The 26,367-nt window shown below is 46.2% G+C and overlaps 1 protein-coding gene across 3 annotated transcripts in view; it reads left to right on the top strand.

Annotated features, from left to right (window-relative positions):
* RNF17 (ring finger protein 17) overlaps nt 1-26,367 on the top strand; it is a 221,197-nt gene that overhangs the window by 163,588 nt on the left and 31,242 nt on the right. For all 3 annotated transcript variants that reach the window (XM_083169963.1, XM_083169962.1, XM_083169961.1), the window contains 8 exons: nt 8,787-8,953; nt 10,176-10,295; nt 16,211-16,291; nt 17,548-17,673; nt 18,166-18,207; nt 19,477-19,509; nt 20,270-20,386; nt 25,328-25,478. In XM_083169963.1, coding sequence (XP_083026089.1) covers nt 8,787-8,953; nt 10,176-10,295; nt 16,211-16,291; nt 17,548-17,673; nt 18,166-18,207; nt 19,477-19,509; nt 20,270-20,386; nt 25,328-25,478 — 837 coding nt within the window. The remainder of the gene's footprint in view (nt 1-8,786; nt 8,954-10,175; nt 10,296-16,210; nt 16,292-17,547; nt 17,674-18,165; nt 18,208-19,476; nt 19,510-20,269; nt 20,387-25,327; nt 25,479-26,367) is intronic.

The following is a 26,367-nucleotide window of genomic DNA, read 5'->3' as shown; positions in this document are numbered from 1 at the left end:
TTTTGGCGGCGCCCCCGATGTCCGTCGTACGACGAACAGATCGCATGCCATGCACCCGATGGCATGCGATGCGATGCGACGCGATTTTGACCCCCTATACGACCAAAAATCGTATAAGCACCCTAAAGGGTGCTTTTGAGCACCCAAATGGGTGCTTACAATGTTAAATGCACCCCCACGCCACCCCCCACTATAAACGTGAACCCGAAGCGTGGCGAGCGCAGCGAGCCCGCGAGGGGCGGCGGTACGCGTCCTACGACCTTTTCATACCCCCACTTTCTCTTTCAATGGTCCTGGTGACACAGCTCAACACTGGGATGTAGGAGGGTCCGAAGGAGCCAGGCACCTATCCTAAAGTTTTAGAGGGTAGGCTCCTCCCCTACTGCATCCCTGGACTCTTCAGTTCGTGTTAGGTGCCCACTGGAGTGGGTGCTATTCTAAAGGGCTGCAGGAGCAGCCGAAGAATTAGAGTAGTTAGGGGATTTTTATTATTTTATTAACTTTTACCCTAGCTAGGTAGGCACAGTGTGAGGATTCTCATAGTGAATCCTCACACTGCTTGCGCAGCAGGAGCTGACAGAAGCGCGTCCTGTCAGCTCACTGTGCACAGGGGAGACACTGTCTGGTCCCCCTGTGCAGCGCTTATAGCCTTTTCTAAAAGGCTGCCTGGGCTCCGGAGTACCCTGAAACCGGCTCCACGCTTAGGTGGGGATCATGGGGGACAGGCGCTCCGTGATGGCGGCGGCCATTTTATGCGGAGCTTACACGCTGAGCTCCTAGATGAGAGGACAGCAGCGTTGTGACAGGCATGTTCCAAGTGATCCCCATTTGAGGGGGAGACACTGGAACTAGGAAATCCTACCTAAGGAGCGGCTTGCTGGGGGTGGTTGGCGCCAAAAGGTCACGGACCCCGCAGCAGCAGGGACCTGTGGTCTCTTCCTTCACTCTGACTTTGGCGCCTTTCAGAACGCTTGCAGCGGAGCTGAGCTGGCTTACTGATCCTGGCAGAGTGACTTGGATTTCCTGGGCATCGCTTCCCCGCAGTTGAAACCAACAGACAGATAAGTGATTGGGTGCATTGCCTCTGTATAAACGCTTGTACATTGTTTGCACTGTGTATACTGATAGATATACATTTATCACTTGCGTCATGTCTGAGCATCAGGCTGTGGTTTTGGGGGAGGGAGCCCTTAATGCACTGAGCGCGTGCAATGTTTGCACACAAAAATTTGTCCCTGAGCAGATGGCCAAGGGGGGCTTATGTATTACTTGCGCTGATGTGAGACCCATGGGCAGTGATCCCCATAGGGCAGAGCATATGGAACCTGCGTGGGCCAGGGCCCTAGGCAGGTCAGTAAACGCTTTGGTGCAGCTTTTGGACAGGCAGAGTGATGGGCTGGTAGAATCACAGAGACCTATGCCATCATCTCAGCAGTCGTCTGGCTCCTTGCCTCTTACCCAAGCAGATCCTGCACTTATCCAGGTGATGCAGGATACTGCAAAAGGGATTAACAGGTTCAGTGAAATGCTGGACAAAATGGATGATGTGGCAGGGACCCCTAGAAGGTCTTATGCCTTAACTACTGTGGTAGATGAAGAGGAAGGAGAGTATACTGACATCCCCTGGGATCAGGGTGATGATTTGGAAGAGAACTCTGCTGCTGGTATAGAGGATCTCATTATAGCTGTGAAGCAGGCTTTAAAGCTGACTGTGGAGGATAAGACTCCTGTTAAAGGTGTTTTTAAGCGACAGCGGAAGGAGGCTGTTACTTTTCCTTCAGATGAGGGGTTACAGGAATTGTTAGAAGGGGCTTGGAAAACTCCTGATAAGAGGCTTCAGATGCCTAAGCGATTCCTTAGTCTGTACCCCATGCCAGAGTCTCATGCGGAGCTCTGGGAAAAGGTCCCAGTTGTGGACGCTTCAGTGGCACGTTTGTCCAAGGCTACTGTATTACCAGTACAGGGCGGTGCAGCTTTTAAAGATTCTGTGGATAAAAAGCTGGAGGGAAACCTCAAGGCTATCTTTGAAGGGGTGGGGTTTACCTTACGACCCCTTATTGCTTCAGCCTGGGTTTCTAAGGCCATGATAGAGTGGGCTGGTGAATTATGCACCATGCTGCAGGCTGACCCGGGTGCATTACTGCTGGCAGAAAAGATTAAGGCAGCAGCAGAATATGCAGTTGAAGCAGAGGAGGAAGCTATTAAAATGGCAACCAGAGTGTCCACAGTCTCCATTAATGCCAGGAGAGTGCTTTGGCTAAAAGCCTGGGAAGCAGACAATGAGTCCAAGAAGGCTCTGGAAACATTAGCCTTCAAAGGAAGGGTACTCTTTGGTACCGAATTAGAGGAGATTATAAAACAGGCCACAGGCGGCAAAAGTACATTCCTGCCGGCCTCCTCAGCAAAGCAGACGTCCAGATTTTCTGCTTTTAAGCCGTCCTTTCGGCCCTCCCCTAGAGGTGGTGCGTCCTTTCGAGGACAGTCTTTCAGGGGAAGGTTTCAGCCCTCTAGAGGCAAGACACAAAAGTCAAAATTTGGCTCTTTTCACAAGAAGCCTGCCAATAAAGGAGAGGATAAACCCTCTGCATGACTGTCAGGGGCTTTGCCCGACAGTGACAAAAGTGGGCGGGCGTCTCACGCTCTTCAGGGACGCTTGGGCTTCTCTAGACCAGGATGCCTGGGTGCTAGACATCATAACACAGGGTTACAAAATCCCTTTCAGAGGGCCACCTCCGAAGAGGTTCATTCCCACATCCTTACCAAAGGAGGCACGGCTGCGTACAGCTCTTGTGAGAGCAGCGCACTCCCTTTTGGAAAAAGGGGTGGTGACACTAGTCCCCAAGACAGAGTGGAAGAAAGGCTTTTACTCCACGCTGTTCCTGGTGCCCAAACCAGACGGGTCTTTCAGACCAATACTAAATTTGAAGTCTCTAAATGTTCATTTATGGGTAGACCATTTCAAAATGGAGTCTCTACGGTCAGTACTCCTGAGTCTGGACCAGGGAGAATTTTTGGCGTCCATGGATGTCCAGGACGCATATTTGCACGTTCCTATACACCCGGAACATCAGACCTTGTTGAGGTTTGCCATAGGAGACCTGCATTTACAATTCCGGGCGTTACCCTTTGGGCTAGCAACCGCGCCAAGGGTATTCACAAAGATAATGTCAGTAATGGCGGCGGTGCTGAGGCTCAGGGGAATCACAGTAATACCCTATTTGGACGATCTCCTGTTCAAAGCAGAGTCAGCAGCCATGCTGCAGAGTCACTTGGCAGAGGCCATCAGTTTTTTGCAGGCTCACGGCTGGATTTTAAATTTGCAAAAATCTCAGTTGGTACCGTCACAAAGGCTCCAATTCTTGGGAGTCATACTGGACACCCATCTTCATCGGGTATTCCTCCCGGAGGTAAAGGCCAGGGATCTGGTCACCCTAGTCCAGGAGATTCTCAGGGCTCAGAGCATTTCAGTATGGAGGTGCCTCAAGCTCCTGGGGAAGATGGTGGCGTCATTCGAGACGCTTCAATTTGCCAGGTTCCACTCTCGGAGGTTCCAATGGAACATTTTGTCAGCTTGGTCAGGAAACACTTTGACCATGAAATCCGAGATGATAGTGCTGTCTTCGGACACCCGAGAATCTTTGAAATGGTGGACAGAAGTAGATTCCCTTCAGTGGGGTCGGTCATTACAGACCTGGGACTGGTTGATAGTAACTACCGACGCCAGTCTCAGGGGCTGGGGGGCAATAGTCCTGGATCTCAGGCTTCAGGGCCTGTGGACGGCAGAGGAATCAGCGTTACCAATCAACATCTTGGAGCTGAGAGCTGTCTGGAAAGTCATTTCCTTGGCGGGAGACAGGTTACAGAACCTCCCTTTGAGGATTCAGACCGACAATGCCACAGCTGTGGCGTATCTGAATCACCAGGGAGGTACACGCAGCAGATTGGCCATGTGGGAGGTATCCAGAATCTTCCTATGGGCGGAACAGAATGTTCCAGCTGTATCGGCTATATTCATCCCAGGAATAGAGAATATAGAAGCCGACTTCCTGAGCAGGGAGGAGCTCAAGGAAGGGGAATGGAGCTTACACCCTCAGGTGTTTCACCAAATCACTTCGATGTGGGGAACTCCGGATGTGGACCTGATGGCATCCAGGATCAACCGTCAAGTGCCCAGGTTCTATGCCAGAACAAGGGATCCACTAGCGGAGGCAGTGGATGCCATGACTATTCACTGGCAGGGAGATCTCCTTTATGCATTCCCACCAGTACCAATGTTACCGAGACTTCTGAAGAAAATACAGGGGCAGAAGGTTCCAGTGATCTTAGTGGCCCCAGATTGGCCAAGGAGATCCTGGTACTCGAGGCTTCAGAGGTTGTCTGTGGACTCATGGCGTCTACCTCTGAGACCAGACCTTCTAAGACAAGGCCCTTTCAATCACCTGGATTCAGATCGATTGATTTTGACGGCCTGGCTATTGAAACCACCATTTTGAAAAGAAAAGGGTTTTCTGAGGCAGTAGTACAGACTATGATAAAAGCCAGAAAAGCTGTATCTTCGGCAAATTATTATAGAGTCTGGAAGACTTACATTCGATGGTGTGAGAGAAGAAAGGCTCATACATCTCATTTTAAGCTATCAAGAATGATGGAATTCTTACAAGATGGTTTTTCATCGGGCCTAAGCCTTCAGTCACTGAAGGTGCAGATTTCGGCCTTGTCCATCTATTTCCAGAAAAAGATAGCCATTTTGCCGGAAATTCAAACCTTTTTACAAGGAGTATCCAGGTTGAAACCTCCATACAAGCAACCAGTAGCACCTTGGGATCTATCACTGGTTTTGGAATGCCTTCAAAAGGCACCTTTTGAACCTTTAAGGTCGGCTGACTTTAAGTTTCTTACGTGGAAGCTAGTGTTTTTGTTAGCAGTAGCATCTGCTAAAAGAGTTTCAGAATTGGGAGCTTTGTCATGTAAATCTCCTTTCTTAATTTTTCATGATGACAGGGCTGTTTTAAGAACAGTGCCTCAGTTTTTACCGAAGGTGGTATCTACCTTCCATTTAAATCAGGAGATAGTTCTACCTGTGTTTCAACCCCCAGAGGGTTCTAAGAAAAGGGACAAGTTGAGAACTTTGGATGTTGTGCGTGCCTTACGCATATATGTGGACAGAGTGAAGAGTGTCAGGAAGACTGACACATTGTTGGTATTGTATGACGTACACAAGATTGGTTGGCCTGCATCTAAGCAGACTATTGCTAGGTGGTTGCGGTCTGTGATAGCCTTTGCATACACCAAAGTGGGTAGACCAGTACCGGCCAAAATAAATGCGCATACCACCAGGTCAGTTGCCACCTCTTGGGCGGTTCGACATGGGGCCACAGCTGAGCAGGTTTGCAGAGCTGCCACTTGGTCATCTGTTCACACATTTGCCAAATTCTATAGATTCCATGAGTTCGCGTCGGAGGACGCATCATTCGGGCGAGCAGTGCTGAGAGCTGCAGACCTGAGCGTACCCTCCCAAAGGACCGGCTCTGGAACGTCCCAGTGTTGAGCTGTGTCACCAGGACCATTGAAAGAGAAAAAGGGATTTTTGTAAGAACTTACCGTTCGAATCCCTTTCTCTGATATGGTCCTGGTGACACAGCGATCCCTCCCTTACGCTCAGTAAGTATGCCAGAAGTTTCATGATGTTCATGTTAAAATGGTTAAAAGTTAACAGTTTTCTGTTATAAAATGTGCATATAATATGTGCAGGCGTTTGTACTGAGTTAATGTATTCCAGTGGCTTTGAAAGATGAACTGAAGAGTCCAGGGATGCAGTAGGGGAGGAGCCTACCCTCTAAAACTTTAGGATAGGTGCCTGGCTCCTTCGGACCCTCCTACATCCCAGTGTTGAGCTGTGTCACCAGGACCATATCAGAGAAAGGGATTCGAACGGTAAGTTCTTACAAAAATCCCTTTATCCACGTCGGCGTGGAGTTGAGAATAGAATAGTGTGGCGAGCGCAGCGAGCCACCGAGCCCGAAGCGTGGCGAGCGCAGCGAGCCCCGCGAGGGGACGCTGATACCTTCACAGTTATACGCGTCCCCTCGCGGGCTTCACAGGTGTCCGTGGCGACGCGGACACCTGTGAAGCCCGCGAGGGGACGCGTTTACCTGTGAAGGTATCCGCGTCCCCTCGCGGGGCTCGCTGCGCTCGCCACGCTTCGGGCTCGGTGGCTCACTGCGCTCGCCACACTATTCTATTCTCAACTCCACGCCGACGTGGATAGTGGGGGTATGAAAAGGTCGTAGGACGCGTACCGCCGCCCCTCGCGGGCTCGCTGCGCTCGCCACGCTTCGGGTTCACGTTTATAGTGGGGGGTGGCGTGGGGGTGCATTTAACATTGTAAGCACCCATTTGGGTGCTTAACATTGTATACGCACCCATTAGGGTGCTTATACAATGTTTAATCGCATCGTATGGCATCGTATGCCATGTACAATGGCATACAATTTCAAAATTGTATGCCATCGTGCACTATCGTACGATATCGCGTCGCATCGCATACCATCGTATGTGTTATGGTATGCGATGCGATGGGCGCCGCCAAAATACACAAGTACCCTCAATAATTACCTAAATATAGGTGTTTTATCTTGATCATCAGAAAAATTGTTTTACTATTGAAGTGAGTCCTGTTTGATAAGCACACTGAAAATTGAGTGCAATATAATTAACCACCAGTAGGTGGCACCAAAAGACTGTTATAATAAAGGGTGGAAAATCAAATGCACCTATAACAGGACTTTAGCTATCCTATTAATCTTCATAGTATTTTGAGATCAGTACAAGCCACACTATACTGCTATAATTGTTTACCTATAAGGGAGCAATCATACGTGACACAACATCACTGACAAAAAATAAAACGGACATTTTTCAAATTGGATCCTTGTGTAATTTTAAAACACACCCTATTTCTCTCGCTGCAACCATGATTCCCATATAGTAAATTTAGTTAAATTATATTAATGATAAACTAATAAAAGTTAAATGTTATGACTCTTTCTTTTAGTGCACTCCCCACATACAGTAGCAGTCCCTTTTCCTTCTTCTTTCAAAAAATACTGTATACCTGACTGCTGGGAACGGCACCCCCTTTACCGATTAGATAAATTTGGGCTCCTTTCGAAGTATTGAACCTATTTGGTGTGCAGATGTGTAACAGGCTCCCCAGTGGAGCGAATGATGCTATAGATCCTGTTCCCTGCCTGGGGTGTCGCTGTCTGCTGTGGTGTTTCTAGCACAGGTCTGGGTACTTATGTATTATCTGGGCTCCCATGTTAAATGCACCCCATTTTTTCATACCCCTACTATCCAACTACGCATGGAGATGATTTTATATAGTGTGGCGAGCGCAGCGAACCACCGTGCCCGAAGCGTGGCGAGCCACCGTGCCTGAAGGGTGGCGAGCGGACGCGGTCTCATAAGAAAAACGGGAGCCCAGATATTACATAAGTACCCAGGTCTGTTTTGCATATCAATGCTGATATACAGACCACACTGTGCTAGAAGCACTACAGGAGACCGCGACACCCCAGGACGGGAAGAGGAACAGCATGGGTTTTAAAGATGGTGGGTGTTAGAATGACCACTAGCAGGCAATGTCATGGTCTAAGTAAGACAAGACCTTGGTTCCCCCAGCTCACTGAATGGTATTAGTAACCAATCTTGAACACTACATGATGATATCATACACTTGTGCAGGTATATGTAACCAATATCTCTGAATGTTATGTCCCCAAGCCATGTCAAGGCTTCTCTGTATATTGGGGGTCCCTAGCGCTATATCTAGGTGCAGGGTGCGGCACCCCAAAAACTGTCATAAGCTAGAAAGCCCAGTGCGGCACACCAGTGAGATACTATAGTGTTAATAAAAATTAGTAATAGGAAGCCGAAGCTATATTTAGAGAGAGATGAAATGTAATTAAAATAAGGGAGAGATAGTGTAAGTGAGGGAAAAGTGTTAATAGAATGTCACTCCCCCCATTACCTTTGCTCTGGCGATCATACACCGGAGCTCCCCTGACCCCCTCTTCCCCAAAACAAAATGTTTTATAGCCTGTATATACCAAGTTAATTTACAGTAGCCTTTACTATTATATTGTATAGTCATTATTACTGTAGATGTAAGACCTTCTATTCACTGTGCTACAGTATGACTTATTTCCAATGCTTAGTTATTTTTGCTATTTGTATCTGTAATATGGGTGATTTGGTTGACCACTTCCACGCCCATCAGGGAAAGTACCATCAATGACATAACTCTTCTGTGTTTTCAAATGTAAGAACCTCCTTCTTAACAAGTGCTGGTTACAGTTACAGCTGAGCCGGTGGATGCAATGGCATTTTAGTAGAGTAGGGGGGTGCGTGTGCAATCTCCGTGCAGACCCCCTCCTCTTTGTGACGCAATAGACTGCTGCAAAAACGTTGAGGTGATTGTAATCAAATAGGCGTGCGGCGTGGGTAGGACCCATGTGCACGTCACAACCAGCGCCCATTATGGATATGCCAATGCTGTAAGCCTCTTCCCTTCATTCGTGGGTTTGTTTGTTTTCATTATCCTGCTTCGTAGAAGGTAGAATATAACTTGTGTTTGTGCACCTTCAGTGCAGCATAAGGGTAAAATGATACACTGTCTTTGTCATGTTAAATTGTTGTGTTATGCTATGGTGTAATTACTAGCCTAAACAAGGAAAATACATATAGTCTTTTTTTCTTTTTTTGTATTGCATGTATTAATAAAGAAAACGAGCTTGGCATGCTTATGCTTGAAATCCAAAATTCTTTCAAATGCCTTGGATTATTGCAACCATACTGCTGGAGAAAAGGTGAAGGTTGCCTCATTAAGGGATCGGACACCATGTCCTACAGAGGAACGGTCCTTGAAATTCTTGGAGGTGATATGATGAAGGTAAAGAAATATGATTGGGAATGGTCTCGTTGGTATTATATGGAATCCAGTCTGAATTTTATCATTGCTGTAAGTAACTATTCTGCACATGGAAACTGGCTGCTCAAATGTATACTGCATATGTAGTCGTGTGTGTATGTTGTGCTCTCTATCAATAGATTCTTTTATAGAGCTGAAAGGCAGAAACATAGCATCATCTTATTTATACAACCAGCTGTAACAAAAATAGGAATAAAATGTACAACAAAAATAAAATAATTGTGCTAATGTCAGTAGTAATCAGTTAGTAAATCGTACGTGTTCACTCTAGCACCCTGCACAGAATCAGGGAGGAGGGCAGATTTTAATTTTGTAGGGTTAATTTTTAAGCATAATGTATACAACACACATAACATGTTGCCCTTCATGATTAAAATCAGCCCCCCTCCCTAATTAGGTGCAGGGTGCTAGAGTGAACAGTCCAGGTTTTGTTATGACGCAAGGCAGTGGCTTCACCCAAACTTCTTCAAAGTTTTAATACCTCCTTATACAGAACTGTATGACTCCTAAAATCTCAGATAACAAGGAGAAATTCTCTAGCAGTTTATTTAACCAAAGTGTACTTCAATGCATGCAATATACCTGATTCATAAATATAAATTTTTGGTTGCTTTATTAATAAAGTGCGTTCCTATTGATGCTATCTTTGGCTGTGCTTTAAGCCAAATATACACATTGGTGATGGTCTACAAAAGAGTGTTTTGCATAGTTACACAATATACTATAAACTGCTCTGGCGCCCTAAATTCACAGCTTCGCTTACAGTGTCAGTCTAGCAGCTGTGCAGTAAAAAGCTGGAAGAAGTCCTCTCTCCCCTCTTCCCTCTCACTGGCTCCTGACAGTATAAGCCTTTCTTACATCAACTAGCGGGCACAGGAAACACTGGGTATAGCAGCGGGCAGGTAAAATACATGACTCCCTGTAATATGCAGCCAGCTTGCAGCTCTTCCCTCTAGTATATCTCCAGAAGAAGAAAAAAAAAATTAGAAGAAAAATAGTTATGTATTGTTTTGATAAAGCAATACAGTTTCTACAAAATATCACGGTTTTATGTGTAGATTAGGGAGTGCGGGGGAGGAGGTGTCACCATCTATGGTCATGATGTTCTGCAGTAGCTAGTCAAGAACGCTACTTAGAAAATCGAATTAGATTATTTGTTCTAAAAATATTATTATTTTAATAGGTTCAGTATGAAGATTTCGGATACATTGAACAAATCCCCAAATGCCACACTTTCCCTACGGTGTTTAATTCGAATATTCCCCGTTTTTGCATTCCGTGCCAGCTAAATGCCGTACTACCTGTGAGTAATATCGTCAATTCATTGTTTATTGTTGCAGTGTCTACTTTATATGTCGTCCGTTCAAAACACACAGACAAAATGTGTGTTATAGAAATAGGTATTTTAATGAGTAGATATTGTAATATAATAAGTAATCTCATGCATGGAAGAGAAAGAACATTAACACTTTATGACCAATGACATGTTTCCAGTGTATACAGTGGTAAGAAGACAAATGAGGCCCTGTGTAACACAAAAAGAAATATGGTTTGGGCATTTAATTTTTTAGCACATAAAGCAGTATAGAACATACACCAAAACATTGAGATTCATTCTATTTTGATATTTTATACAGTATTTTCATACATTTTTATGGACATTTGGCTATTAATGTAAGTCTTCATAATATAATCTATGCAATACCTTTTTAAAATATCTATTTGAAGGAAGAGGGGTCATAAAAGTTGAATGCGTATTATGAAATGTTAATTTATATAGTATTCTACCAAATGTGGAAAAATGTCTCTCCCCTACTCTGAATTGCTTGTTTGGTTTTTGCCAATTAATGGTTTCAAAATATTTAGATCCCTCCTTGTAGAACACTGGAAGAACCTGCAGTTTGGTGAATGGGGTGCAGAGGGCCAGCAGTCTAAAGGTGCCCATACACGGTACAATTGCTGGGTGCGATGAGATGCGCGCTCCCGTCACACTTCTCATCGGACAGCTCAAAAAGTATGTGCTGCACATACTTTTTGAACTCATCTCATTGCATTGCAAAACCTATGCGATGCGATCTAGTCTAAATACATTTTTCAAACACAGTCTGAGACATGGCAGGTAGGAGCTGATTGGCTGACTGTTTATCACTCTCCATTTTATCACTTTTTGAAGCTTGATATAGCGGGTGTGGTATGGGACTCCGACAGTCGGGATCCCGACAGTCATTATCCCGACGTTAGGATCCCGACTGGCCGGAGTCAGACAGCATGGCAAGTGCAAAAAAGCCCCTTGCGGGCTCGCTGCGCTCGCCACGCTGCGGGCATGGTGGCTCGCTACGCGAGCCACCTATTCTATTCTCCCTCTATGGGAGTCTTGGACCCCCACGAGGGAAAATAGCGGGTGGCCGTCGGTCACCCGGCTGCCGGCATTTTGACAGTCGGGATGCCGACGTCGGCACGAAATATGTCCAAAAAAGTAACTTAACTCCATGCTAACATGGATAGTTCATACCTCCACTATCCATGTTGGCATGGAGTTGATTTTAAATAGTGTGGCGAGCGTAGCGAGCCTCCGAGCCCGCAGTGTGGGCGAGTGGGCGCCGTGAAATTACACAAGTACCCAAGTGTTTCTAATTCATCCACTAGGTGTCCCTGGAGTTACACTGGGGAATAGAAGGCGACCACAGGGAGCATAGGCACTTGAAATAGGCCAACTCCTCCCCTTCTACTTCCCCTCTCAAGCTGTCTTAGATTGTGCCGCAAGGGAGCAGTTCACACTTGTGCTCACTCCTGGGCATCTTGATAATATAGATAAAGCAGCAAGTTTTTTTCAATGAGGACAGGCAGATAGTTGCTGCAACTATCTGCCTATTACGTGGGAAGCCTGCTGGAGGGAGCCAGCTGCTGCTGCGGTTTGCGCCAGGCTCCCTCGCTGCAGAGACCACTGTCTCTGGAGATGAAACTGGCGCCGCGATCCTCTACCAGCCACACAGTCATTCAACTGTCAGAGCAGATTCAGGAAGTCTCAACATTTCTGATGGAGGCATCCTCAGATATTTGTATAGTTGCAGCTAGAATTTCTGTGCTATCTATTTCTGCTCCAGTGACAGGCTGACGCCGAATCTAAAAGAGCAGTGGAGGCCTTGGCCTTCAATGGGGAGGTCCAGTTCGGCCCCGAGCTGGATAAATGGATATCCCAGGCTACAGGAGTTTAAGTCTCACTTCCTCCCTTTGGCAGCACCGCCTCCTTCTCGCAGGAACACCCAGGTTTCTTCCTTTCGGTCCTTTCGCCCCTCAAACAGATTTAGGGGTTGATCCAGAGGTGGTGCTCCATCACACCGAGGTTCCAGAGGTCGCGTCAGAGGCGCCTCTACAACCACACTGGACCCCAAGACCACCAAGCCCACAGCATGACGGTCTTCCGTCCCATCTGGGGGACCCCAGGGTGGAAGCTCGACTACGAAACTTCAGTCACGTCTGGCTCCAGTCCTGTCAGGACTCATGGGTAAGGGATCTTGTGGCCCTAGGCTAAAAGATTAATTTCCGTCTCCCCCAAACAGGTTCCTTAAGACAGGACTGCCAGTTCCTCCAGAGAAGGGGCAACTGTTATTGGCAGCCTTTACCAAATTGAGAAACACAGGAGTGGTGGTTCCGGTCCCTGCAGAACAGCGTACCCAGGGCTACTACTCCAGTCTTATTCTCGTGCCAAAGCCGGATGGCTCGGTACGCCCCATTCTAAATTTAAAGGATTTGAACCCATACTTGCAGGTGATTAAATTCAAAATGGATTCCATGCAGTCAGTGATACAGGGGTTGGAACAGGGAGAGTTCCTGGTATCTATTGATATTAGGGATGCGTACCTACATATCCCCATCTGGCCCCCTCACCAGGCATTCCTTCGGTTTGTGGTAAAGGATCACTGGCAGTTCCAGGTACTACCATTTGGCCTCTTGTCAGCACCTCGGATTTTCACCAATGTTATGGCGGTGATGATGGAGGTTCTCCGCACTCAAGGTGTGACCATCATACCTTATCTGGACGACCTTCTGCTGAAGAGTCTTTCTCGGGATACCCTGCTGGAGAACTTTCTTCTCATTCAGAGAACCCTCATATCCCATGGGTGGATCCTCAACTTCGAAAAGTCACAGCTTCAACCAGCTCAGCGTCTTTTGTTTCTAGGGATGATCTTGGACACAGTCCAGATTAAAGTCTTTTTACCATCCGACAACATCCAATTCTTACAGGCCTTGGTCAGGCCTGTTCTGTTTCGCAGACAGGTGTCTGTCACCTTTTGTACTATGCTCCTAGAGAAGATGGTCTCCACTTTCGAGGCCATACAGTATGGGCGGTTCCACTCTCGCCCATTTCAGCTGTCGCTTCTCCATCAGTGGTCAGCAACCTCACCTTCACCTACAACAGATGGTGACCCGAGCTTGTCTGTCCTTACTGTGGTGGCTCAACACCACCAACCTCCAGCAAGGAAAAAGGTTTGCGATCTGGGATTGGACCCTCTCAATCAACGTCCTGGAACTAAGAGCTGTCTATTATGCCCTATTATGAGTCTCTCCATCAACGTCCTGGAACTAAGAGCTGTCTATTATGCCCTTCTCCAGGCAAAACGTCTCCTTCAGGGCAAGGCCATCCGCGTCCAGTCCGACAACTCCACGGCCATGTCGTACATCAAGGAGCAGGGAGGCACCCGCAGTTGCGCAGCGCTGAAGGAAGTAAGCAGAATCTAGCTTTGGGTGCAGACTCACACTCTAGCCCTGTCGGCCATTTTCATACCCGGATTTGAAAACTGGGAGGCCGTTTTTTTCAGTCGGCAGGATGTATATCAAGGAGAATGGTGCTTACACCCTCAGGTTTTTCAGAGGTTGATCCATTTGTGGGGCCGTCCTCAGGTGGACCTGATGGCGTCCCGACACAACTTTCAACTCCCCAGGTTCTTCCCGCGGACACGAGACCCAAAAGCAGAAGGGGTGGACGCTCTGGTCGCTCCGTGGCCCTTCCAGTTTGTTTACCTCTTTCCGCCGCTCCCATCGATACCTTGAGTTCTTCAACGCATCCGGAGAGAAGCATCACGGCTCTGTTGATAGCACCAGACTGGCCATGTCGGTCTTGGTACACCAATCTGACTGCACTGCTGATAGATGAGCCGTGGCCCCTGCCTCTTAAGGACGACCTTCTCAGCCAGGGACCCCTCATCTTCCCCAATTTAAGTCATCTTAATTTGACGGCGTGGCTGCTGAAAGGTCCATACTGAGGCGTGCTGGTATTCCTAATTCGGTGATACCTACTTTGCTACGTGCAAGGAAAGAAGTCACCTCAGCGAACTATCACCGCATTTGGCGTTCCTATGTGGTTTGATGTGAGCAGCATGGCATTTCCACGACCCTGTTTAAAAAGGCGAGACTCTACAAGTCTTTCTACAAGAATGATTGAGTTTGGGTCTGAAGCTGAATACCCTGAAGGTGGAGGTCTCGGCTCTTTCCATCTTTTCCAAAAGAAACTGTCCTTCCTTCCTGAAGTGCAGACCTTTTTTCAGGGGGTGGTGCGTTTGCAACCACCCATTCGACCTCCAACGGTTCCCTGGGACCTCGACTTGGTTCTCCAGTTCTTACAAACTTCAGTGTTTGAGCCTTTGGAGGAGGTGGACCTTCGCTATCTTACGTGGAAGGTGGTCCTTTTACTGGCACTGGCTTCTGCCAGGCGCGTATCTGAACCGGGGGCTCTCTCTTGTCGTTCCCCCTTCCTTCAGTTCCATTCTAACGGGTAGAAAGGACAGTTTAGTCAGAAGTTCTGCTCTAAGGTAGTATCTACCTTTTCACTTGAACCAACCCATTGTGGTTCCAGCTTTCACGGAGGACTCGCCGGAGGCAAGATCATTAGATGTTCGGGCTCTGCGCATCTATGTGTCTCGCACAGCCCCCATTAGGAAGTCTGATGCTCTGTTTATCACCTGTGACCCATTACTTTGTGGGTGGCCAACGTCTAAACAAACACTTTCTAGGTGGATTCGGCTGACCATTCGTCAGGCCTATGTCACCTCTTCTCGGACTCCTCCTGTTTGCATAACAGCGCACTCAACCAGATCGATGGGTCCCTCTTGGGCGGCTGCCTGACAGGTCTCCCTCCAGCAACTCTTCCGATCTGCTACATGGTCGGGTAGTAGAACCTTTGTTAGGTTTTACAGGTTTGATACCTTTGCGGTTCCAGCTTCATTGTCTGGCCTCACAGTATTATGGGGTTCTCACTGCTCACCCACCCTGGTTGGATGGAAGCTCTGGGACATCCCCAGTGTAACTCCAGTGACACCTAGTGGATGAAGGAGAGGGATTTTGTAGTTACCGTGAATCCTTTTCTCCGAGTCCACAGGTGTCACTGGATGCCCGCCTCAGCCCTAGGGCAGATTACCTTTCAGGGTTCTTACCTTGGAGTTTGCCCTGTTACGGTTTACTACTGTATGTTTTTATGTACACATGGTCTGTTGACTCGGTAGATGTGGTTTGCATTGTTTTCTCACTGTTCTTCTCTAACTATGGGGTTTATTCTAGTTCATTCTTTCTGACAAAATCCTTCTGAGATGGACAAAACCATGTGCACTGCAGGGGGGCAGATGTAACATGTGCAGAGAGAATTAGATTGGGTGAGTTATTTTGTTTCTGTGCAGTGAAAATACTGACTGCATGATTTTACACTTCAATATAGATCTCACTTTGAAGAAAAACCCCACCCAAATCTAATTCTCTCTGCACAAGTTACATCTGCCCCACCCGCAGTGCACATGGTTTTGTCCATCTAAGAAGGATTTTGTCAGAAAGAATGGACTAGAATAACCCCCTATGTTTTCTTCTATACTTCTGTATTGAATGATGTTATGTGGTATTTAACCTCCTCTTCGGAAGTGTGTTTTATCTTCCAGCTCCCTTCCAGGCACAATCTTTAGGACTGCCTGAGAGGGGAAGTACAAGGGGAGGAGTTGGCCGATTTTATATTTAAAGTGCACATGCTCCCTGTGGTCACCTTCTATTCCCCAGTGTAACTCCAGTGACACCTAGTGAACTCGGAGAAAAGGATTTATGGTAAGTACAAAATCCCTCTTTGTAGCATCAGTTTACTCCTAACATTAGCAGGACCTGCCCGCAGCTGACTCACTGCTGTTTGTGTGCTTTCCTCATTTTACTCGGCTGACACTTCTTTATTTATGGTCTTATTAGGTTGGAAAATGTTGGCAACAAGATACTATTGCATTTCTGAAAGAACTCCTTCTGGACAGAATTGTCAGCATCCGTATTGTGGTAATTATTATTTTATCATCTTAGCTTGGAAAAGGATGAGTTCTGTAGTTAAGCATAAATGCTCAGTCTAGTTACCATATAAAGATACATTTGGCTCCCGTTTTAGTGTTTGTTTACATGGATATTATATGTGGAGCCGTTTCTAATGTCTTAATTTGAACAGTTTTATTGCAGCGTCTCCTATTGGGGTTTTCTCTTTTACCCTGGGTTGTGAAGTAATCCAAATTTCTTTTTTTTTACAGTAAACAATTGTACATTTATGTCAGTTGTATGAATATATTGATACACGGGTTAATGTAGGCAATTGAAGTTCGTTTCTATTACAATGGCAATTCCACCCGCCCTAACTTTGCATACCTTACAGCTCTCTTAGTTGCTGTACAGGTGTAATCACACTTTTTTAAATATCCAGAGGTAGTGGTAATTACTTATTTTTTGTTATTGAGGAAATGTGTACAACATGCACTGTTATGGTGTGTACACACTGTGCGATTCAGGATAATGGGCAATTATGAGAATAAGTTTTTCTTTGGCTAACCGCACTTAATGGTGCTAGACAGTTTAGCTCCAGGGAATCTGGTGGGGTGCCAGCATTGGCTGTCAGGTTAGGAAGAGAAAGTGTGTGTGTGTGTGTGGGGGGGGGGGGGGGGGGTGTTGATGTCATTCTGAGATCATAGAAATAGACTCTTCCGCACAGTCTACTTCTACTTCCGATTCCGATGATGCTGGGGCCGCGCATCGGGATCAACTGCTGCAAATGGTCACCAAGCTGTTTGCGGGGGGGATTGTGGCTGCACTGTGCCATGGGAAAGCCCAGCGCTTTACGGGTGTCACCATGAAAACGGTGGGTGTTCCCATTGGTACGCATGCAAACCAGCCGCCTGCCCTATCTTTGTCCCGGTGCCTACTAATAAAAGTCGGTTGAGATTGGCCTTTTCTTTGCGAAGGCAGGAGAAGTCATTTAATGGTCCCCAACCGTCAAATGATTTCTCCTGCAGCAGAGACATGTGAGGGGATGTGTCTTCGGTACACATCCCCTTGCATCGTAGCAAAGGGAATTGGGGGGGGGGGGGGGGGGTTGTATTTTCAGCAGGGGCGGGCTCTCCGGCACATGGTAAGCTGCAGTTTACAGAGTGAACCAGAATCAGGCACTAGATTCATTATATAAATGGCTGCAGATTCCCCCCCTTCCAATTGTACTGTACAGTATGTTCCATAGTGATTAGCTACTTATAGGTGTTTCTTTCCATCCAAAGGACCCTCCAGAAGGACCTCGAGGTATTGCCTCTATTAATCTGTACTGCGGAAGTGCTTCAGTCTCTGCTATTCTGGAGAAACATTCACATTGCATCCCCAAGGATTGTGAGAAAAAAACCAAAGTAGTAAGTATTCCAAAAAGTATTATTTGGTCATGAACGCCGACAGCTGCCATTCACGTGGTTGTCAGCTGCTTTGTTTGCTTGGTTTAAATCCATAACCTGGATCTAAGATATATACAGCAAGGACCGGTCTGTTGTGTCCAGTTAGCTTGCCAATGTGTAGCAGGTCCAGATGTATATTCATCTCTTTATAAAGCAGAGGGGAATTGCATGTGGATGGCATGGGTCTGCCTCTAGGAGCAGGCACACATTTAACCCAATCTTGCATGGAAAGATGCTGTCCTCCAAATCCCATGTGTACCACAGTAATTTTGCAGAATTGTGACACCGTACTTCTGTCTGAAGTTTGTACAGTGTTTTGCTTCAATAAAAAGTTATTTTAAAAATATGATTGCTTATCATGTATGTATTAAATATAATATTAATGTTTCTTGTATTTTAATATGTTATTGGGAGTTAGATTACCATTAATTTACCATGCTTTTTGTTCTTTAGGACAAAGACCTTGATTTGAATCACGGTTTTGATAACGGCACAGTAAGTAGTTTTAGTTTTTCATCTCTGACACCAGCGGCCAAATGTAATGGCCTCCGGCAGAACTCTGCCAATTTTTTTGAAGGGGCAGTTTTTGTAAACCAGGCAAAACGATGCCTTGCAAATGATTGGCCCTTTAAAAAAAAAAAACCTCAGGGTTTCGGTTGGCATCCCTCACAGCCGCCCAGCTTGGAGGCTATTACATTGGGCTGCAGGACTCTTAACAGTGACACACAGTTGGGGGGGGGGCAATTCATCTTTCACGTATTCCCAATTCCAATGCTAACCTGATGCCCTAAGCTTTGGAGGGCTGCATCCTTAGGATCCAGGAATTACCTAGGATGAAGGACCTGTTGACAGTTAACAAGGTCTACAGGCTAGTTGAGCCTGTGAACACCACCTGTAGAAGGGTTTAGCTGAGATTTTGGTCATTATGGAACCTGCTGCTTCGTGCGGTTAGAATACAAAAATTAGAAAATGACTATAACATGGCTAATGCTGTGTACACATGATGAGATTTGACATTAGATTTTGACTATATAGTCAAAATCGCATGCAGAACGTATAGGTTTTTTACCTTGCGATCCCGATGCGCGCTCCCGTGACAGCACAAATCGAAACCCAGATAAACAGGGCAGCAATGACTATATAGTGCAAATCTAATGCAGATTGTATGAATTGTATGTAAATAGTACAGATTTAAGGTGCCCATACACATTGAGATTTTTACATGCATGCATTGCATCGGTTAAAATCACACCGTGTACCTGTGGGAATGCAATGCAATGGGTACAATATTGTATAGTACAAAAAGTATCTGCAGGCAGTACTTTTTGTGCTACATCGCATCGCTTCAGTTTTGTAGTACTTGCGATGTCCATTAGGTAACTATAAACTAAAAAAAAAAAAATTCAAAAGAGAGGCTAAAATCGTATCACACCGCACAGTACATCGCATCACATCGCATCCCCCTACAAGTGCCAAAATCGCACGGCACAAATGAAGTTCAAAACGCACATTGCAACGTGTATGGGCACCTTTAACAAAGATTGCATAGCACTCGGATCTTAAGTCGAATAGCATAGGAATCTCACCGTGTACACACCATTAGTCACAGGAAGCTGTTTAGAGGGAGCAATATCTAGGTTCAGGGTTTTAAATCTGGTCCGTTCCCACACTCCACACCAACAGTTTCCAATAGTCCTTTGTTAATGTATTAGAATAGGACTTTGTGTTTCCACCAAGCAGATGAATTTTCATTTTTTGTTTTAGGAAACACAGAACATCTGGCCTATTGATTTCCAGGTAAGTTACTGTATGTCTTTATTTTGATTGTGTTGTTGGTTTTATTTAATTGGTAATTGTGCGTTACATATCATGACTTTGCTAGTTTCCAAATGGAAAAGATGTGGCCCATAGCAACCAATCAGATTGTGTCTGTCATTTCTCTATTGCATCCTAGAAAATGATAAATCGAATTTGATTGGTCACTATGTACAACATCACCTATTTTCATTTTTAGAAGTTTTAGTAAATGTACTCCATAATCTTGTTAAGTTAGTAGATTTCACAGTGCGTTTTAAAAGCAAATACTAATTGATTTAAAGTGATACTGTCTTAATGCTGTGCACAGTGACCTGGACCTGTCACAGAGAGATCTACAGAAAATTGCCTACAGAACAGATTATAATACATTTATAGATCTCGTTCACTGGATGGTTCATAATTACATCACAGCACAAAATTAATTTGTTAATTCATGGTAGAGGGAGTGAAATTTTGTGGTCTCAAACTATTTTGCCCTGGGACCCAAAGTTTGAGAACCGCTGGTCTAGGGGTATACTTTGAGTTTTATTTTTATGCTTCCAACCTAGACAGACTGCTCTTGTACTAATGAGACACTTAAACATTCCCCCAAAAATCCCAAATAACCTTCTCAACTAGCTTGGATTCCATATTAGTGTGGTCGTATGCTTCATGTGAAGAAAAAAATAGTGCACTTGTCTTTTCTAGATAAATTTCCTTTAAAATATTGTAATCTTTTTTTCTATGATTGGTTCTTTAGGAATTGCTTACAACGGAGTTGGAAAACTATATATTACCTAAATATTTGTTTCAGTCCTTACCTGATGCAGGAGAGCTTTTTCCCGTAAGAGTGACACACATACAAACTCCAAACATTGTAAGTATCTGCGTTCTAATATCTTCCATAATGTACCTTCAGCTGAAGTTTTGAACTATATAAGATTGTCTTTGCCCTTTCACTTAACAATGTTTTAGAATGTTTAGAATTCACTGTACGTTTTCATATTAATTTATTGCTAGCAGCTTGGAATATGCTTTTCTGCTATCTACCAAATACCGGGAGTCGCTGTGGATAGACTCATACACGGTATATACTACTACTACTACTACACACTTCAGTTCATAGTTCTTGGGTCTTTTTTATGGCTTATCAACCACAGTGTAACCTTATGTGAGCCCAATATAACGGACTACCTGGTTTGTTCGTGGATGGGATGAAAAATACATGAATCAGACAGCTGTGGTGGAACACTAGTCCTAGCCTTAGGAGGCTGCAACTACCACTTTTGTGTCCTCTCTTTCACCCGGGATACTCCTATGCAGAGCACCCAAGATGGCCGCCTGTGAAACATGCATCCCATAGAAGTTTTTTTACCCAAAACCTCTGTACCAACCTGATAGTATGCTTACTAGGCGCTCTAAGATTTTGTTGTCTTTAATTATTCCTGTGTGATTTTGTTACTAGCTTTAATCCTTGCATTATGTTTAATAGTTGTAGTAGTGCACTGGTGATGGTTTTGTATCAACATTACTTAGACCACCTGGCGCTGCTAATAGTTGCAGGGTATAATGAGTTATTGGATTCAGTGACTATCTAGAAGATGTAAAAGTTGTTCCAAGGTTTGGGAAGGTGACCCAGCAGAATGGTCATCGACGTGTGCTCTGAACTTCACCATGGGTGTGATAATACAGCAGGAGAGTAGAGGGCATGGAGGCAATCCCAGAGCTGAAGGCAGAGGTATCAATAACGGTCTGTCAGAAATCATCACATATCGCCACACTGCTTACCGTCGCACTGCTGTACTTTGCCACTGGGGTCATGTAGACTCTCCTGTTCTCAGTACTTTGGAGTCTGCTGCTGTCATCGCTGAACCAGTGATGTGCCCCTCGGAGTTCCCACCTTTCCAGATCCTGGGCGCCACCATGACACTTTATTCAGCTGACTACTAATGTACCAATCGCAGTCTCAGTAGTAGTCGCCTAATTCATTTTATTAATCCTTTGCTTATTTTCAGTTCTTCAATCTCAGGCAGTGCTCAGTCTGTCCCAGTCCGATACCCTGTTTCGTCTGTCCCAGCCAGATACCCTGCTCTCCCGGTCCCAGGACAATAATCCTCATCTGTTCCAGTCTACTTTGTATTCCAGCCAAATTATTCTCTGCTCTGTTATCTCTAGGTCACAGATACATGTTCTGGGAAATCTAAGCATAGTGCCACAACCTGCCCAGGGTCTCTGGAGAATACCAACAGCGAGTTTAAACTTTGCCCCTCTGCCTTGGGTGTTCGCATACTCCCTAGTATTGGTCATTGTTTCCAGTATTATCCTCAGAAGACATCCCTTTGTTCCTAATTACTAGTCTCAAGTTCTCATGGTCCAGCACTGGCTTACTATGGGAATACAAACATCTGACAGACTTGACACAGTCAGCTTAGACCCCCTGTGACAGATATAGTTGTCAGTGCCGACATAATACGTTGGGCTCATAATGTGTCTCTGTCTAACTCTTAAGCGGTTTCCTCAGAATATATTCATCTGATATTGGATCTCAATTCTTTCCACAGCTTCCTTGTTCCCTTCTATACCCCTGTACAACCCATGTGCTGTGTGTCACTAAACTGGTTGAGCCTCCCCTATGCGCGGCATGTGCATGACGCTGTCATGTCAGACCTTATGTCTGTATATGATGTACAGTTGGAACAACTGCCATCTATCTCCATAATAGGATTAAGTGAGTAATTGGATTACTCTGCTAATCCCCTACTCTATTGTTCTATGCATTGTATTGCATCTGAGAACAATAGGATAGCCATGGCTAGCCATCCTGAGCCATGGCCTAAGCAAGATAGATAAGATGGGTTTGTGAAACTGCGCACTAAGTGCGAATGTGCGGGGTTAGCTGCTGTAAATATGCAGGTGATCAGCCTGCAAAGGTTAAGAATAAATGTAGAAATTACGGCGCTCTACCCCTAAATGAAGAATGAAGCGAGATCTGGGTTTGAACTCAAAAGAAATTATTTATTGTGCATAAACACAGGTGTAATGGCGAAAAAAGTGGGTGATTGGCAATCTGTGCCAATATAATGTATCACTTGATTTTGGGTGCTTCACTGTCAGGGCTGGGCAGTCCTGGTCTCCTGCTGAGAAATACCCCCAAGGTTCTCCAGCTATGTCACTAATGATGTTTGCTGGTGGGGACAGTGGCTGGTCTACCTAAAGTGGGTTAGGTCAGCAGGTCAGGGCGGTCAAAGCGTTCTGGACAGTGGGGGGGGGGTTGAGAAAACCAATACAGTTCCTGGAGAAGGCGGCTGAGATTGGTGACAGTTCACCAGAGTCAAGTGTCACGGGAGAAAACTGCAGTACGTTGGTGGGTGGCGAGCGTCTGTGCAGGTGGCACCGGAGGACGGCGTCCCTTACCTCGGGTGGTGCACCCGCACTGCCTGCGTCTCGATCCTCGTCGGCGGCTTGCTTCTGCTGGTGGGCACTTTCGGTGCCGGGCTGCTCCTGCAGCTCCGGTTTCACGGTGCTTCAACGCCGGCTGGTATGACTTCCGGGTCGGGCGATCTCGCGAGATCTCGTCCGCCGGGAGCGTACCTAGCCAGACGGAGCTCCGTGCGCTCTACTCCGGAAAGTGGAGGAGACTTAGATGTGAGAGAGAATATGAGAGATGTGCTGTATCTCCAACGCGTTTCGGCCCGGGGGCCTTCTTCTAGGGAGTTAATGCATGTAGCTGAATTCTTGCAGTAGTTAAGGACGGAGGGCGGGACAAAGCCTGGTATCGGTCCTCCTGATTGGTTGATTCCTGGCACGCTGATTGTATCAGGTGTCAGTCAGTCTCTTTCATGCAGTCTGACGGTGGATTTAATTAAATGACACTCTGGGAGTGAGATGGTTAAGCTTGTGGTTTTGATACATAATGAGGCATTAAAGTGGTCCCTTTATGTATAGGAGTGCTGGGTTTAGGGTACTGTAAATGATAACTGGATTGCGTGGTAAAGTAGGAGTGCTAAAGTGAAGGGATAAAAATTAGTAGAAAATAGAGGATAAAAGGAAATTTTTTTTATAAATACTGGGGGATACCCTAAACCCAGCACTCCTATACATAAAGGGACCACTTTAATGCCTCATTATGTATCAAAACCACAAGCTTAACCATCTCACTCCCAGAGTGTCATTTAATTAAATCCACCGTCAGACTGCATGAAAGAGACTGACTGACACCTGATACAATCAGCGTGCCAGGAATCAACCAATCAGGAGGACCGATACCAGGCTTTGTCCTGCCCTCCGTCCTTAACTACTGCAAGAATTCAGCTACATGCATTAACTCCCTAGAAGAAGGCCCCCGGGCCGAAACGCGTTGGAGATACAGCACATCTCTCATATTCTCTCTCACATCTAAGTCTCCTCCACTTTCCGGAGTAGAGCGCACGGAGCTCCGTCTGGCTAGGTACGCTCCCGGCGGACGAGATCTCGCGAGATCGCCCGACCCGGAAGTCATACCAGCCGGCGTTGAAGCACCGTGAAACCGGAGCTGCAGGAGCAGCCCGGCACCGAAAGTGCCCACCAGCAGAAGCAAGCCGCCGACGAGGATCGAGACGCAGGCAGTGCGGGTGCACCACCCGAGGTAAGGGACGCCGTCCTCCGGTGCCACCTGCACAGACGCTCGCCACCCACCAACGTACTGCAGTTTTCTCCCGTGACACTTGACTCTGGTGAACTGTCACCAATCTCAGCCGCCTTCTCCAGGAACTGTATTGGTTTTCTCAACCCCCCCCCACTGTCCAGAACGCTTTGACCGCCCTGACCTGCTGACCTAACCCACTTTAGGTAGACCAGCCACTGTCCCCACCAGCAAACATCATTAGTGACATAGCTGGAGAACCTTGGGGGTATTTCTCAGCAGGAGACCAGGACTGCCCAGCCCTGACAGTGAAGCACCCAAAATCAAGTGATACATTATATTGGCACAGATTGCCAATCACCCACTTTTTTCGCCATTACACCTGTGTTTATGCACAATAAATAATTTCTTTTGAGATTAAACCCAGATCTCGCTTCATTCTTCATTTAGGGGTAGAGCGCCGTAATTTCTACATTTAAGCAAGATAGATGAGATGTGCTCCTACTGTATGTGCACTAGTTAGTACAGTAACAACTATAGGGGCTGAAGTGAAGAGCTGGGACATCTGTACACAAAGCCTTCTCATTCTCCCCATGTTCCCATACAGCAACACTTAACAACTGTGAAAGTGCCTAAGCATAACCTATTATACAGATATGGATTAGTATGCATATCACCAACCAGTGGAATAAGGTTTTGCTTCATGTGCTATTATACTGTGTCTTATGGCTGGAATAAGCAAAGCCAGAGGTTTCCAAACACATTCCACAAGGTAACCCAATGGTCAGGGTTGTAGCTAGATCCACGGTTCGGCACAGATGATTAACTCACATTTTTTTTTCTATACTTAAAACCTGGACTGTTGGTTGTGCCTTGAAGACCTCGGAGCTGAGCAGCAACATCCAGGGTTTTTCCTTGTTTTTGTTTCACTTTCATTTGCACACACACCACTGCCCATTGTGGGGGAGTATAACCTTTTCTGTCTGTACTTTCACCCATCAGAAAAGAGGGCAATATATATATATATTACCTAATGAGCTTCGTGTCCATAGACTGTTTTATATGAATAAGATTATATCTTTAAATTAATAATATCCATTAGCTAGGAGTCAAGATATAGTCATGCAAATGCCTTACACATATTTGTGAAATTTTTTGAAATTGGAGATTGTTTTGATTCTTTTCCCTTTCTTACAGGTCTTTATTACATTTGATAAAGGAGGTGCACAATCAGCAGTAGGTGGCTCTGGTGAAGGTGACCCTGACAGCAACCTTTCACTTGAAACCAGCTTGGAAAGAATTAACTGTGATGCCGATACACTGCAACTTGTGACAGATTTCAGAACAGGTACCATTCAGGGTGAATGTGTAACATTACCATTAAGACATCTTCCGGGAATCCGTATAGGAGCTCCAAAGACACTTTAAATGATTGTTGTCCTTTTAGTTTGGTCTTTACTTTAGGAAACCTCCTATTTCCATGTCCTCTGTCATCTACGCTGCCATGTGCGTACGCATCACAAGTACGAGTCTTTGTGCCTGCGTGTAACACATCGGTGTACGGTCACTAAGGGGGGTATTCAATGTCTGTCGACCTGTTTCAAAAGTTTTTTTTTTTTCTATTCTCGTTCTGCTCGCCTTTTTTTCCCTCCTCGACCTTGCGAGGTCACGGCTATTCAATGTGCCAATCACACGAGTCCCCGGCCGTCGAGATTAGCCCATTGGTGCGAGCTGTGGGCGTTCGTCTCCCCGTCGTTTCCCGCCTCGCCTGTCCCTATAAAACCTCTGGAAGCTCCCCCTTTTGCTCCGGCGTTAGTACGCCGGAGCTTCCCTGCAGCCGCATAGCATCTCATCCTTCAGCCGCGGCGCCTGTCACATTCTGCAGTGACGTCGGCGGCAGGCTGGGGGATGTTCGCGGCTCGGGAGGACTCGAGTTACTGAACTGTCCCGAGTCCCCCCGAGCCGCCCGAACATCCCCGAGCCTGCCGCCGACGTCACTACAGGTCAGATGATTGGCGGCCGGCGGTGGGGAAGCTCCGGCGTACGATCGCCGTGTACGCCGGAGCAGAGGGACCCGGGGGGTCAACAAGAGGGGTGGGGAGGGGCTGACCGAGGGGGGGGACACCCCTAAGGTAGTGCGCAAGTGGTGCTCCGATGGAGACACCACTGGCGCGCACCTACAGTACATAGTGGTATGCCCGGAGATTTTCCGGGACAGACAGCTGTGGCAGCGCAGC

This window comes from Crinia signifera, chromosome 2 (assembly GCF_055691185.1).
Source record: "Crinia signifera chromosome 2, ASM5569118v1, whole genome shotgun sequence".
NCBI lineage: Eukaryota > Metazoa > Chordata > Amphibia > Anura > Myobatrachidae > Crinia > Crinia signifera.
Note: the sequence above shows the minus strand (reverse complement) of the source record. Positions and strands in the feature narration are given on the sequence as shown.